The 15,371-nt window shown below is 47.6% G+C and overlaps 6 protein-coding genes across 6 annotated transcripts; 2 read left to right on the top strand and 4 right to left on the bottom strand.

Annotated features, from left to right (window-relative positions):
* Positions 1-3,626: 3,626 nt before the first annotated feature.
* On the top strand, positions 3,627-4,085 carry MIND_00620500 (uncharacterized protein; the record flags this gene model as incomplete). Its single annotated transcript, XM_037362954.1, has 4 exons — positions 3,627-3,782; positions 3,836-3,880; positions 3,930-3,973; positions 4,025-4,085. 4 exons carry the CDS (start codon positions 3,627-3,629, stop codon positions 4,083-4,085), a joined length of 306 nt encoding a protein of 101 aa, XP_037220875.1.
* A 168-nt stretch (positions 4,086-4,253) lies between these two features.
* On the bottom strand, positions 4,254-5,184 carry MIND_00620400 (uncharacterized protein; the record flags this gene model as incomplete). Its single annotated transcript, XM_037362953.1, has 6 exons — positions 4,254-4,350; positions 4,403-4,535; positions 4,595-4,672; positions 4,729-4,941; positions 4,995-5,050; positions 5,096-5,184. 6 exons carry the CDS (start codon positions 5,182-5,184, stop codon positions 4,254-4,256), a joined length of 666 nt encoding a protein of 221 aa, XP_037220874.1.
* Positions 5,185-5,557: 373 nt separating this feature from the next.
* Positions 5,558-6,160, bottom strand: MIND_00620300 (FAD/NAD(P)-binding domain-containing protein; the record flags this gene model as incomplete). Its single annotated transcript, XM_037362952.1, has 5 exons — positions 5,558-5,633; positions 5,684-5,782; positions 5,829-5,906; positions 5,951-6,032; positions 6,088-6,160. 5 exons carry the CDS (start codon positions 6,158-6,160, stop codon positions 5,558-5,560), a joined length of 408 nt encoding a protein of 135 aa, XP_037220873.1.
* Positions 6,161-6,415: 255 nt separating this feature from the next.
* On the bottom strand, positions 6,416-7,729 carry MIND_00620200 (uncharacterized protein; the record flags this gene model as incomplete). Its single annotated transcript, XM_037362951.1, has 5 exons — positions 6,416-6,994; positions 7,048-7,075; positions 7,128-7,426; positions 7,480-7,524; positions 7,574-7,729. 5 exons carry the CDS (start codon positions 7,727-7,729, stop codon positions 6,416-6,418), a joined length of 1,107 nt encoding a protein of 368 aa, XP_037220872.1.
* A 2,622-nt stretch (positions 7,730-10,351) lies between these two features.
* Positions 10,352-10,989, top strand: MIND_00620100 (uncharacterized protein; the record flags this gene model as incomplete). Its single annotated transcript, XM_037362950.1, has 4 exons — positions 10,352-10,531; positions 10,580-10,797; positions 10,851-10,889; positions 10,938-10,989. Exons 1-4 carry the CDS (start codon positions 10,388-10,390, stop codon positions 10,987-10,989), a joined length of 453 nt encoding a protein of 150 aa, XP_037220871.1. The 5' UTR covers positions 10,352-10,387.
* A 170-nt stretch (positions 10,990-11,159) lies between these two features.
* Positions 11,160-11,852, bottom strand: MIND_00620000 (uncharacterized protein; the record flags this gene model as incomplete). Its single annotated transcript, XM_037362949.1, has 5 exons — positions 11,160-11,364; positions 11,414-11,555; positions 11,601-11,674; positions 11,725-11,769; positions 11,815-11,852. 5 exons carry the CDS (start codon positions 11,850-11,852, stop codon positions 11,160-11,162), a joined length of 504 nt encoding a protein of 167 aa, XP_037220870.1.
* Positions 11,853-15,371: the final 3,519 nt, after the last annotated feature.

Below are 15,371 nucleotides of genomic sequence, written 5' to 3'. Positions count from 1 at the left end.
TACGCAAGACTAAAAGATAATACGTGTCAGTGCATTCCTGCGGAAAACTCGGTCCCTACCTGAGCACCCCTTCATGTATGATATCATATCTAGTGTCTAAAGGGTGTTTAGTGATTTGTGTCAATGACTCTCAAAATAGCACACCTCATGGACATCGTTTGCATCTGGACATTCTAGCTGGACAGAATGCGATGACAGCTTCGCGTCCACCGTCAACGCACGCGCGAGACTGAGGTTCACAGCGTGTGCTGATATCCTCCATTCGGGATAAAGTCTGCACTGAGTGAGCCAATCGTGACTCAAACGAAAGGCTGAACATACCGCTCTGAGGATAGGATAAAATAACGAGAAGCAAATGAGCACCAACTTACCCGAGATGAGTCCTCCAAGCTGTCGTATCCGTTCAGATGGTGAAATAATCATTGTGAGCTCACGCACCAAAGTAGCATATCCTAGCAGATCCATTTGTTTAGACTAATTGCATGGAATTCGTATCCAAAGCAGACCTTCATTCAACCAGCTGTGAACCATTCTCAGCAGAGTTTCCCAAAGAACAAAAAACACTCACAGATTATCCCACCAAGCCATGGTAACGATATCACCGAACCTGGAGCATTGAGCAATACTAATAGAGATTTGAACAAGGACCTACCATTGATGGGCGAGTTCATGACTAATAATGTCGACGACGCGTTTCTTGGTCGTTGTTGCGCCAGTTTCCGGATTAAAAAGGAACGCCCCCGGTTCACCGATGATGATGCCCCAATTTTCCAAGGCACCCATAGGGCCTGTAGCCTATGCAATATAAGAGAAAGATCACACAATATTTGAACCACTGACGCAAACCAGATCCAGTTTTGGAAGTGGGTACTCGAGCTTGAACATATCTTCCAACATCGGAAGAACTTTCGCCGCCAAATCGACCCCAAATTCCGTGTCTTTCACGATGTCTGGAGTGGCTGATGGAAGAACAGTGAGAATGCTAAATGGGATACAGGGTAAAACGATATACCATAGATCCGCACAGGCACAGTACGACCACTGAGTGCACTAGTATAGTGCCTCTCGGTATATTCGAAAGGACCGCATGCGAATCCCAGAATATATGTGCTCATTTTGGGGGTCGTGGCGAAACGAGTGATTATCCAATTGTCATCGGTTGTAGTTGGAGCGAAGGATGGGTCGAGTTGGACATCGGCGTCGTTGAAAGGGCCTTCGGAAACAGCGGGCATATTGCTGAGATTGACGAGGCCTTGTCGCGAAATGAGGGACACAGTAAAAGCAGCCTTGAAATTCGGTTCATCGAAGCACGGGAAGGTTCGTCGCGCGGAAGTCGGCTATGTTGAAGAGTGAGAGACGAAAAATTGAGATGTTGAGACGACCCACCTCGAAGAAGGTTGCTGCATAGTAGCTCTTTACTCCTTCATGCTCCCACTCCGACTTGAAATAGCCAACCAGCGTCCCCAGATCGCCACGGAATGGCAGACGGATAGTTGCGGTCGTGCCAGCAGCCAAGGGTGTTTCGATATCGAGAGCCACACGCTCTAGTTCTTTCTGGATGGTCTTCGTGACGGGGATTTTTTGTCCCTCGATGGCTAGGAGCGCATCACCAAGTTCGATGTCGCGTGCATTCAGCACGATACTGGAAGTCGGATTACTGAGGGTGAGGGTAATGGTGACAAGACCGTCGAATGTGTGTGTGCGGAGGTCGGTGCGGATAACGAGGTCGTAGTGAGTGGGGACCACAGAGGGTTCAAGGCGGTTCAGTGGTGCATCCATGGTCGAACTTGCAATCCGAGTTGACGCCAGCTTTCATCTTATACCATTCTGTAGCCCGATTGTATCTGAGTCGCGCGTCAATCGGGATCAAGAGGAGAGAACGTATGCGCGCCTTCACATTCGCCTTCACATTCGTCCATATTTTGCCACTTCTTTGTTGGGTTTTATGCGTCGAATCCGTCGTAGAGGTCCCTTAAGAAGGATCTAGAGGAGGAGTGGAGGCAGAAAAGACGCGTTGAACGTTTGGAATGGTCGAACGCAACACATTGCGGTCGAAGGCTGGAGTCATTCGACAAGGGCGTGAGTGTGACTTGGGTGTGACAATCAGGACCCCAGCTCCAATCACGATAAGAATGATGCGAGTTCAAAGATAAAAATAGCCTCATGTATTTTGTGCTAGGTCAGGCTAGGTCCCGTGGCTTGAGCTTTCCAAGGACTATTAATACCAAAGAGTGTCCTGCGATGAGTGCAACAACAAAAGAGTGATAATACTTCATGCAGACCACGCTGAAACTTCAGGTCAGATAAAATTCCTTGTTAACCTGCATGTCGAGCTGTAAGTACCTCGCCGAACTGCTGCATTGCTACGATGTAACCGCACGATGGATATTTCCATGCCAACATCCGCGCTGGACCCACATCAGACGTCTGATTCTGGTTCTGATTATTTTGTTGTAACGCTGGCCCAATCCCAGCTCTTCGATTACAGTGTTGGTCAGAATCTGGGGCTCAATCTGCGCAGAGCACATGGGAGAACTCACAGATGAAAAGACCCCAGGTACACCGCTGCCGTTCTACATTGCCAAGACTCTATAGCAGAATATACTGTGCAAGCTGTGGGCATGGATTAGTCGAATAGTAGATCGAAACAACGAGTTTGAGCTGACGGAGACTGTTGTATAGCTAGAATATACATCAATCATTGTTTGCGAGTTCATGAGCTCGAGAGCTAGCTCGAGGTTCAAGTAAACAACGGAGGTCGCCGGGCCGTCTCCGGATCCGATCACTGATTCATGATCGTTACATAACACACCCATCCTTCATCGCCGAGCTTTGACAAAAACGCATATACGACTCGGAATCAAAACAGTGTCGCATTGAACTCCCTATCCCCACGAGGGTAATATATAATGCGGGACTGCGCGCCCCCCAACTACGACGACTTGCATGCACAATGCTGACGCAACAATCTGCTGCAACGTTGCAACTTCCAAGCAACTTCCTGTGACAAGCCCCGAGTGGAAACCGCGCTCATGCTGCGCTCATGTTTAACTTTTATGGCGCGTATGTAGCTCCCCATGGCTAGATGCCGAGTTGTCTCTCCCTTTGACTCAGCTCATGGGCCTTACAAACACAGGCGGCGGTTTATTCGGGACAACTTGCGGCACTCATTCAGTTTTCCGTGCTACACTGTCGGCTTCACAAACTCATGATCCTCCAAAGCCTGAAACTCGGTCTTTTGTCGGTCGAAATATGCAAAATTTTCGTTGTGCCACATTTTCTAGAGACCGTTGCTTGGGCTGACGAACTTCATCCCAACTTCATCCCCGCCTCCGAGCCGCGTAGCATTGGCACAATGAAATTTCATCCAAGTATATCGGCGTTCCGCACTCTAATTACTTGCTAATCACAGCAGCGATGAACTCTCCGGTCAAGTTGACGGCTGAAAGTTCAGCAATGCAGATCATGCGGTCATTTTACCCGAGCTCTCCATGTCGACATGACGCCGCCGATGCGTCTTTTTTGCGTTTTCGGAGCAGAAGATTGGAGAAGATTGTGCGCGACTTTCCGATAATGTCAGACCATGTGCCAGATGCATGTTAGCGGCCGAAGAGAACCAGACCCGCATGGGGCACACCAAGCTTCCGAGGTATCGCTATAAGAGCAGGAGAGGAGCATTTGCCTCGCGTGCCCTCCAGAACATGTTTGCGCTCAAAGCTTTCCTTCTGCTTGCCATCTCCACCCTCGCGGTACAGGCTGCCCCATTGCCTCAAGATGCCAATGTTTGTCCTCTACAACAACAATCGTCAGACCATCCAGCTCACTCCCTTACCAGCCACCCGTTTTCACGGCGACGCGTGAATACTTGACGCTGACGGATGTGAGTATACCGTCCACGACTTTTGTCGGTTGGTCCCAATAATGAGCAGGTGCCGCCATACTTCGTAACGTTAACGACTTTAATCACATGGACGTGAGTCTCCACTTGAACCGCATTGCATTCGCTCAAGTGGCTCCCGACTAGCCAAAGTCCAAGCACGACAATTGCCAATCCAACTGGCACGGGGCTCCCGCACGCGCATTAGACTGTGAAGGGCTCTTGATGGGACTATGAAGAAGATATGACAAATCGTGTACATCTTATCTAATCGACACAGTCGATTGTACTCACTAGCATCTGCAACCAACGCGCAATCCATTCAAAAGGCTTGATAGAGCTCATTTTGGAACATCGACACGTTGGAGATCGAAGACTAGTAAAGGGATATTGCCAGTGCTATCGAAGACAGAACCACAGCAGAGATCGCAACCACTGTTTTCTCGGCCGAGCTGGGGCTCATTGAAGGTTTGCTGGATATAAAGATCAACACGCGTGCCGCGACAAAATTGGAAAGTGACGTACTTAGGACCAGTGCTCGTGCTGCTGCCAGTGTTGGTGTGCGAGGTTGATGTTTGTCCATTCGAAGTATTAGTACCCGACGGGCCAGAACTTGTTGGACCGCTGCCTCCGGACGCATTGAGGCAGCTATTTCCAACTAAATAATAGAAAACTCGATCAACGGCGCGCCATATATTATAGCAGCGGCCAACCCACCTCCGCTGATAACGGTGAATGGCGCACTATTTCTGGTGGCTCCAGTCTGGTCTTTGATCTGCAGCACTAGCTGCGTTCCTACGACGGGTTGAGGGAATGTAGAGCAGAGATAGCCAGACAACGACAGAACTGACCAATCGTCGCGTTGACCTGAGGCCATGATAGCGCGGTGCCCGTTTGCTGGCCGAAATTCACGTAGGATGTAGACGTGACGGGACTGTTCTCCACCCTAATCGCAACGTTGAGACACAAGCGCAGATCGGTCCCAAGCAAAATGCATACGACTCGCAACGACGTCAGTCCTGGCGCTTTCGCAGTGGAGAAAGTACACACCACAAAATATGGACCTTGGGTAATTTCGAACGATGTGAAGATGATTTGCGGCTTCTAGCACACTGACCTGTGCCTCCAGACCACGTAATTTGGAGGGGTTCACATTGTTGAGCTTGGGATTGCCTGACGACATTTGTTCAATTGACGGTTCAGGCAAAAGCAAAAGACTGATACGGAGGAGTGTTGATAGTCAGGTCTTGAGCGGCGACGGTAGCGACGACAGCAGCGATGGAGAAAACGTGAAGCAAGCGGGTCATGGTCCCAATGAGAGTCAAAAGCGGGAGGTAATGTCACATCGAATTTTAGAGCGCCTTTAAGCCGCTGGAAAATGACCGATGTGGGAGCAAGGTGGCATTGAAATGCTGCGCAGGTGTCGATGGTCTGATGCGGCGGTGAATGGAGCGGGCACCATTTCGCGAACGTGACCTCGAGCAGAAATAGCGAGCATCGCGTTGACTGAGAGCTCGTCGTTGTTACGTCTATGTTATGTCGGAAAGAGAAGTCGGAGACGGGTTGAACGGGCGATACTCTGCATTCGAGCAGAGTGTAGTTAGCTTCTAGCATAAATCAACGCAGGATACTGAAAGTAAGTGTGCTGCGGGATTCCAAAACGAGGCAAGAGCAGTATATTCATGATTGATACTTTCGCATGGTTTGTATATCACTCAACAAAGCATCCAAGCGGTCATCGTCAATTTTCACAAGGCTGGGAGTGGTTAAAACACATTTCGGTAGGGATAAAAGCGGTTCACAGACCTGGGCACAACACTTTTGGCCTCTTCTGCGGTTGCGGGGCAAAGGTTGGCGATTTGGGCTGTCTCGAACTGGGTCAGGGCGGGTTCACGACGCAGAGTACTACAAGACTCAGCCGGTTGCGCTATACTCGTAGTTCGAAACTTACTCTCGGACAGCGCTGGCAGAGTCAGTCGTGTTGAATTTGGCAAATGTCTTGACATATTCCAACGTCTTATTGTACACTCTATTCCTCATTAGTACTGTCAAACCCTTGTAAACGGTGTTTACTTCGTGTCTGGGGCATCCTTATCTCGGTTCTCAAGTAGATACTTGACTTCCGAGATGAGCAAACAACCAGCATTGTTGAATTCTTCAGCTTGACTGTGAGCCCCATGTTGCGCGAAGGGGTCGGAGGATAGACTTGCCAGTGCCAAGCTTCAGCTGCGACGCGTCTTCTTCCTCGAAGTTGTGCAGCCGGTTCCGGAATTTGGTTGTCATCGAGGAAGAGGATCAAGAGACCGTGAATGTGACCCGCGTGACAGGCTCGATGTCAACTTGTTGACGTTGACTCTCTCCTGCAGTCTGCTGCTTGGAAGGCGTTAACTAGTGCCACCCACCTCAGGCCATCACGCATGAAACAATTGAAAGCGCTGTAGTACTCACTAGTGTCCCTTTAATACCAAAGGAACGCTGCGCGACATTTGAAAGAATTTGTAAAATATGAATTCGTCAAAAAATATACAACAATTGTTTTCACCACCAGGGTGCGTAAGCCTCTGATCCTCTAGCTCTCGGCGCGACTCCGCCGACCAAGACTGCCTCTGCCTGCTCTGGTTGAACTCCTGGGGTGGCGATCGATGGATCCGATGATTGGGTGGAAGAAGAAGAAGAAGCAGATGACGATGCGCTGCTGACTAGCGACGACGAGCTGCCGAGTATTGACGGGAAACTTGAAGTTGCTGCTGGTGCTGCTGCAAGGAAGGCGAGTGACGGAGCTGTACTAGACGAAGCGGTGCTGATGCCATCACTGGTGGTTGATGCGACTGCAAGCTCTTCAGTGGCGAGGGCACTGGCAGATGGCGTCGACTGGCTGGCAGAAAGTGTGACCGTGGTTGTGATTGTTGTCGTAGGCTCTTCTGCTTGAGCGAGCATTGGCGATGGCGATGGCGATGACAAAGATGTGTAGACGGTGACGGTGGTTGTCGTAGTCGTAGCATCCAAAGAGCTTGATGGCACAGTCGCTGCCTGGGCTGCCTTGGTTTCTGCAGTGTCGGGTCTAAACTTGAGAGTGACGCTCATCGGGGGTTCTTGTGTCTGTCTCCGATCCAGAGGCTAGAAAAAAGACTAAGATATCATGAACAACAACAACAACAACCAATTCTTACCGGAGGAGCTGGTGCAGTGTCGTTTTGCCTGGACCAAAGCGGTTGAGAAAATGACTAGATGACCAAGAAATGGAACGCACTGGAAGATGGGAGCTACGACGCCGCTTGTGCGATTCCAAGCAAAGACGGTGCTGCCATCAGAGGAACACAAGTCACAGTCGCGAAGGGTAAGCGGTTCTGGGGCGACTGGATGAGGATCGTAGCAGGCACACAGCGTAGAGTTGTTGAGAGGCAGATGGATGGAAGCGTGATTTTCGTCAGAAGGGAATAGCCAGAGCTGAGTAAACTCGGTTGGGGAAGCGTCGAGTGTGTAGGGTTCTTGCGTTGTGTTGGCGAGCAAATAGCCTTTCTTCGTCTCCACTCCATTGGACATCGACGTCTGAGAAAACGTCAAAGATTGTGTTACAAAAAAAAAGAGAGAGGAAAACGCACAATGTCGATATGACCAGGAATACCATCTGGCGACGAGCGCTTCTTCTTTTGAATCGAGATGAGTAATAGACCAAAAAAAGACAACAACACGAACCATCTTCAGAACCTTCTGTCCACCCGAGTTTCGTTGCAGCAGTGGCATCGGGACATGGCGAGCCGACCGACGAACAGGAATAGCAACAGCGTTGACAAAACTTGAACCGGGAAGCGAAGACGCGAGAGAAACAGCGAGAATTGTGAGGGCAAACATGTTTCAAGTCAGAAGAAGAAAAGGTCGTCACTTCGCCAGGAAGGAGGTGTTAAGGAAGAAAGATAGCTTCGAAAATGTCACAGCGTCCCATCTTATATCAGGCAGAGTGATGGGGTGATTTGCCTTTTTAGGAAGTAAGTTGCAATCCAGCCAGCTGGCCTCTTAGGAAACAGTCCATGTGTGAAGCCAAAGAGCCTCTTTCTTTCAGTCGCAGAAAATTGGTCGGAAAGGTCGTCCTTCAGGTGGAATCGAAGCAAATAGACTGGCACGTGCAGCGTGATGGCACGTGCACCGAAAAAACTTGCTCTCGAGTCTCGACTTTCTTCAAATCCAGCGATGATCTTGACCGTGAAACTAGAGGCCAAAAATATCTACAAGGCAACCCAACGAACCACATGCTCCAAACTGTGCAAGTCGGGTAGCTGAGTCGCCGCGCTTCCAAAGCTAATTATCAAGTGTGGCCAACAAACGCTTCGCATCCAAGCCGGCATATCTACGGTAATCAGTCTCTCGACCTTGGACTGATGAAGCATAAATGGTAGCGGACTTGGAAGTATATTGCACCACCGGCATTCAAGAATCACTCGGAAATAGTGCCTACTAGTACGCAATCGCATCGTGCGTGTTTCTCATCGTTGACCATATTCGTTTTTAGAACCCCACATCATTATAGGGATGTTTTGTATCAATCTTTCTTCGCTGCTTCTTAGACTGCTGCGATCGTTGATAGTATGTGCTTGCTTTCAACTTCGCGGCAAGTTAAAAAAGAAAAAGTCTTGGACACGGTAGGCATACAGATTCCGCGGGAATTCGTCCATTCACCGTCCCGGTTCCGATACTAAGCGCCTTGCCACTAGATAATCAGCCATCGATGGCACTCACCATGGCCCTCGGTCCCCAGTCAACTCTACGAACAGGAACCGACGAGAAGCCCATCTTCGCCACCCAAACTATAACATTTAGGGCCCAAATCTCACCCAAGGGTGCAAGTGGGAGCTTGAGCTGCGCAAAGGCGTTTCACGGAGTGAAGAAGTCGATGTACTTGATATGGTGGCGGTGGAAGTCAAGACGGGACTCGGCGCGGCGCGCGTGTGTGTCCGGTTTCCTCACTCAACCCGCCCCCCAGTATTGTTGAACGTCTCTATCTGATACTGGTGAGCTCTCCGCTCCAAATTTGGCGTGTTTGCTGTTCATCAGGCTCAATTGAAGTCAGGTTCCGTCCGGCTACAGTTCCTGCACCACTAGCGCAAGGCTCTTCGGCTCATCTTGAACGCACACTTTCCCTGGCAGTTCATTTTTCGTTTCGACTTCCGGATGATCAGCGTCGCCGCGATTCATCGTTGATCGTGGACTTGATACTGTGGCCAAACACGATCAGGTGAGTGAGCGAGTGACTGACACCCAAGAGCTTAGTCTCATGTTTGAAGCGGCTGCGCGGCTACGAGGATCACCATATCCACCGCGACGCCCTCCTTTCGCCGATCACAACGCGCTATATAACTCGGTGAAGTGTGCGTGTGAACTCGGAGTACCTGTCGCGACCTACTCGGACTGTAAATGGCATTCGAAGATTGTTCAAGATGGTTGCTGGAGCACCTGCGGGTCGTCGAAGCAATAATAAGTAAGCAGGCAACCTCCAACACCGCATTGACTGATGGTTGACTCGAAGGTGGCGGAAATGTCGATGTTATACTTGTCACCTTTGTTCACCCAACCCGAAGGGCCCGAGCCTCGTTACAAAGCCCCAGGCACACACACATGCATAGCCAATTAAATGTGCAGTATCGACCGCTCGATTTTCAGGGCCGACAGCTGCTGCCGACGTCGTTCTGCCATGCCACTATGACCAGGCTGTAATGAGGTGTCTTGTCTATGTTCATGCAAATGACGGTAAATTCGTCGTTTTTTCATGTTTTTTCTTGCGGCTCTGATGCCCTTCCCAGCGCGTCCCGAAGCTGATAATAATGGTATACCCAACCCGAGTTATCAGATCCCGTGGGGTTTGGACGCAACACTCGGTTGCTGTTGTTGGAGGGGTGTTTTGTCGGACAGTAAAATGGCCTAGGGCAACATTCGACTAGACGAATTGATTGACCACAACGTCATGACAAGTGAGTGCTTCAGACGAAGAGATTTTCCGGTGTCAATCACACCACTATTGAAGGATCGATTCCAAACTCAATCAATTCGAGAATATTCACACGGGCGGCTGAAAACCCAGAGGATGCTTCGCCCACAGCTAATCAAGGCTATTAATTGTGCATCATCTGAGATTCCGGCTTGGACAGGCACATTGACCATAGGGGGATTCGACACGTCAATGAATGTCTGCTTCAAACAGGTGCAGGGACGAGATCGCGTCCGTCCGAAGTCCACCTCGAGCAAACGCTGCAGGAACGAGTGAGTAACTCGGATGGTGCTCATGAGAAGTGCCAGCATCGTGCCACCAAGAACGGGAGCTGCCCCGTTCCGGGAGTCCATCTAACCGAAAGATATCTGGTTCATCAATCTTCACAGTTGTTTCATCAACTGTCCTATTCAATCTTGATTTCTCCGGACTCACTGGTATTCACTACATAAAGGGAGGGTAGCAGCAGCATCTGCAAGCCCCCATCGTGAAGACTCTCTCATGTGCGTCAGCAAGCAAATGAGCCAGCAATGGCCTACTTACCACAATCCCATCTTAGGCCGGCTCTGTCAACAACCCGCATCGTCGTCAGCTCAAACGGAGAGCACTATTTCGTTGTAGAAATTACGGGAGCGCGTTCAGGCGCGTCTATCCGGGAAAGGATGTTTTCCAAGGTGCGACCACCCACCCCCGCTCCGAAACACGTGTCCCATTCCGAGTAGCTCGCCATCTCCGATGACAGACAGTCGAATTTCTCCATCTACCAATCGGAAGTCGGCCACTTTGGCATTGGCGGCGCGCTCACCGACACACGGCTGTTCGACTTGTGTCACGAACGGGGCGATTCTTCTGGCTCACTCAAGTTCTTTGTGTCCACTGCCCCGGATCGGCCACCATCCGAACCTCGCTATTCTTACAGTTACACGCCACCGCCATTCTTGTGTGTACCACCTGCTTCTGTCCCTAAGCCTCGTCTCATCAAACCTCACATAGCCCCAATCGCACACCGGTTTATGCCAACAATGTCAATGTGTACGTTGAGAGGCAGTCTATCTAATCAGTTGCTGACATTCCAAACAGGTCTAGACCTGGCGGCCAACCACAGGCCACTCCTTCCGGTTATCGCATTTAGCCAGCTCCGTAGTTGAAGTGGATGTAGGATAGTGTAACGAAAAGAATGTAGCCTTATAATATGTAAATTTATTCAAGGACAAACTCGCCATCGGTTTGAAGGTGGAGAAAACCAGATTTTGGATTCAAATCATGGACAAGTCAAGGTAAAGCTGGTGGCAGGGTATATCTTCAAGCGGGTACGACCACTGACTGGAAATGAACAGGGGGTATGCGAAGCGAGGTAGCATATGAAGATAGTCGAACACAGACTTCTTGCGCAGCATATAGGTCGAATGGGGAACTGATATAGGGATCAGGAAGGATGTATCGTCGGGAGGATTGCATCGTGGCGGGTAGTGAAAAGGGTGATGGCGATGGTGACCGCGACAAATCTCTATAAAATGGTTCAATAAGGAGGAATTAGCCGAGATGGTTGAACGCACGAGCAGTAGCCGGAATCCGTCTCGGGGTGAGACAAGGGGAACATAAGTTGAGGTATAGCGATTGGGAGTGGAGCATTGTCGGGAGGCAAGCTGACGAACAAAGGTAGACGTGCTGGACCCTCAGATCGGAGACTCCGTCTCACTGTGGCATGGTCAAGCACTATCAAACTGAAAATGAAGTGCTGACCGATTCGTCGACGAAGAGTGCGTAAGAGAAGTTGGGACTTGCTCGCTCGGGCCATAGAACTGCGAGCGGCATATCTGATGAACAAGTCAGATTTCACCGTTGTTGGAGAGTAAACAGCGCGGACTTGCGCTGATGCCTCCAGTTGTTTCGGGCACGCTTGTTCGAAATACTACGAGAAGGTAAGCGGGTGTTGGATGAAGTGTCACAAACAGACCTATGGTAAAGTTTGTGTGGACGATACTGTCGAGACATTTCTGGGTGCGTGAATGGAGGGAGGGAAGTCGAGGTGGGCGAAGGATCCCCTCATTATACTTGAAGAAATGATGACGGTTCCCATGTCTCGTTGCATCAGTCACTAAGTAGCGGTGTTGTAGTCCAAAACTGAAATGAAACAACAACGCGGTAGCCGCTAAAGTGCGTTGGCAGGAAATTGGCTGTCGACGAGCGAGCGGGCGGTCTTGTAACATCGCCGTTGCGTTGGACAGAATCGTTGTCGGGATGGTAATGGCAATAGGAGCGGAATCTCGGGTAGCCTGGGCTGTCGTTATTCGCCGTTGTCATCGAAAAATGCGGTGGATGGCGTTGTGGTTGAGATACTGTCGCCGCGCCACGTGCCAGTCACATCAAAATCGAGGCCACCAAAGCTTAAGCACGATTCAGCAAGACGATGTGGTGGAAAGACGCGGTTGTTTATCAGATATACCCGATCTCATTCTGTGACTCGAATGGGGATGGTATCGGAGACCTCCCAGGCATAATCTCAAAGTTGGACTATCTAAAGGACCTCGGTGTCGACGTACTTTGGCTTTCTCCCATCTACAAGTCGCCCTTAGCAGACATGGGTTACGACATGTAAGAGCCAGTCTTATTAAAGTCCTGGCTACTGATAGAATGACATTCAAATAGTTCTGACTACCGCGATATCGATCCAAGATACGGTAATCTTGCTGATTATGACCGTCTTGTGGAGGGTCTACACTCCCGTGGCATGAAGCTTATGTATGTCGTCCAATTACACAGTCTGTAGTGAGACTTACACAGTATAGGATGGACTTGGTAGTGAATCATACATCGGATGAGGTAACTCCAGACTCTTCAAAACCAATCTTATTTTTATATCATTACAAGCATGAATGGTTCATAGAAAGCAAGTCATCAAAGTCAAGCCCCAAACGAGACTGGTACATTTGGCGCCCACCAAGATATGACAACTTGGGTAATCGGCAACCTCCAAATAACTGGAAAGCACAATTTCAAGGTGAATTACACAAGAAAAGATAAATCACTAGTACACATAGCTCAAGTCAAATTGGTAGGCTCAGTCTGGGAGTATGACCCACTGTCAGATGAATACTATTTGCATCTCTTTTTGGCTAAGCAGCCAGATCTCAATTGGGAAAATCCTGATGTTCGGCAAGCTGTTTGGGATCTAATGGAGTTTTGGATTGGTCGAGGCTGTGATGGCTTTCGGGTAAGTCCTAGTTATAATAATTCTAACTCAGTATTTATTTGGACCAGATGGATGTGATCAATGTTATTTCCAAAGTTGATGGCCTTCCAGATGCACCAATAAGTGCACCAAATGAGAAGTTTCAAGATGCTCGAACATTGTTTGCCAATGGGTAACATTTCAAAGAGAATTCTAAGGATTCTTTTCATATCTTGTTAGCCCACAGGTGCATATCTATCTGAAGGAAATGAATCTCAAGGTTTTGTCAAGTATAGACTTTGCTTTAACATTGTTAAATTCCTGAAATAATAACAGAGCATGATCTTATAACTGTGGGAGAAACCCCATACTCTAATGACACAGCTGCTCTTGCAAAATATGTTCTCCCAGCAAATCAAGAACTTGATATGATATTCCAGTTTGAGCTTGTCACTCTTGATGCAGCTCCAGATCAGTCTTTTACACATCGTCAATGGACACTTCCAGAGTTTATGGCCATTGTAAATCGATGGCAGAATTTAGAAAGAAGTGCTGGTTTCTGGAATGCGTAAGTTAATCTTTAGAAAGTGATATAATATCTTATCTCAACTACAACTAGAGTATATATTGAGAATCATGATCAGGGGCGATCAGTTTCACGTTGGGGCAATGATGCTGATCAATGGCGTGCAATCTCTGCAAAAATGCTTGCATTATTGGAAGTGACTCTTGGTGGAACACAGTATATATTTCAAGGACAAGAAATTGGAATCTGCAACTTTCCTCGGTCCTGGGATATTTCGGAGTATCATGATATTGCCTCTCAAAACTGGTATAAAAAGTGAGCTAATTCTAGCTTAAGTTGTGGAATCCTGCATTTATTATATTGCAATTCAGAGTTCTTGATCAGCGGCGTCAAGAGACAGGAAAAGATGATATAGATATGAATGATATTCTTGATGGCCTTCAGAAAAAGGCTCGTGATCATGGACGTCTTCCTATGCAGGTTTGATTATTACCTCATCTAATATTATACAATTGATTATTATCTTATCTTAGTGGAATGCACAAAGTCATGCTGGATTTACAACTGGTATACCCTGGATGCGAGTCAATGATGATTACCCCTTGTGGAATGCAGAAGCACAACTGTCAGATAATAACAGTGTGCTTACATTCTGGAAAAAGACTCTTATTCTTCGTAAAGAGCATAAAGTCCTGGTACAGTTGCAAATTTATATCAAGTTCAGATATCTTACTTATCATAGATTTATGGAGACTTTACTTTGCTAGATCCAGAAAACCAGAAGATTTTTGCATATAAGCGCAAACTGGAACAACATTGTGCTTTGATTCTATTGAACTTTACCTCACAAAGTGTTAAGTTCAAGATTAACACAAATATTTTTACACAAGCTCAAACAAATCTTTCTCTCATTTTGAGTAATTATCCACTTACTAATATTGAGATTGAAGAGGAGGTGGAACTTCAGGGATATGAGGGAAGAGTTTATATCAGTTCTTGACTTTACATAGTTGAAATTGTATATATTTGTCAACCTTGATTTTCACAACTTTATTTGACACTGATCAATGTCTTATGGATTTTCCCATTCTATAAAGATTCAATATTTAGGTAGTGCATTCAAGTAAACACCTACTATAATAATCATAGCCAGATTCTTCTTATTTGATAGCAGAGTAATGTCATCTAGTGGATTACCATTGACTAGAATTAAATCTGCAAAAGCCCCAATTGTGACTGTTCCCAGATGATTTGGATGACCTAGCAACTCTCCACCATATTTAGTTGCTGAAACAATAGCCTCCATAGGTGTCATCTTGAGAAGATTCACAAAATGTTCAAGATCATGGTAAGTACCATGAGGAGTCTATAGTGATGTTAAGTAATATAAACAGCTAAGCATGATATTTACCCATGCAAATCTAGATATGTTAACATTATATGAGTATGGTGAACACTATGCTATCTTACCCATAGTCACCCCCAGGTAGAATCTAGTTGTGAATTCAATTTATAATATCAATCAATTAGTTAATTTTAAACCTTAATACCTCTTTTATGCATCTCTTTCAATGCTTCAATTGCAATTTCAAGCTCTCGTTGATATCCTACAGCTTCTGCTTTGGATGCTGGATCTATATAACTTATAAGTTCATTCATAATAACATATAATGAAACCAGACATGCAAACTCTTCACCAGCATTCTCCAGTGTTGCTACTAAAAAGTTGATAGCTGGTGCCACAAAAACACGATCTTTCTGAGCCTCTAAGGCATCCATTGTTGCATCAGAGATGAAAGATGCATGATAAATCATA

This window comes from Mycena indigotica, assembly GCF_014461135.1.
Source record: "Mycena indigotica strain 171206Taipei chromosome Unknown Mind.scaff0005, whole genome shotgun sequence".
Classification (NCBI taxonomy): Eukaryota; Fungi; Basidiomycota; class Agaricomycetes; order Agaricales; family Mycenaceae; genus Mycena; species Mycena indigotica.
This window is presented reverse-complemented; position numbering and strand designations above follow the sequence as displayed.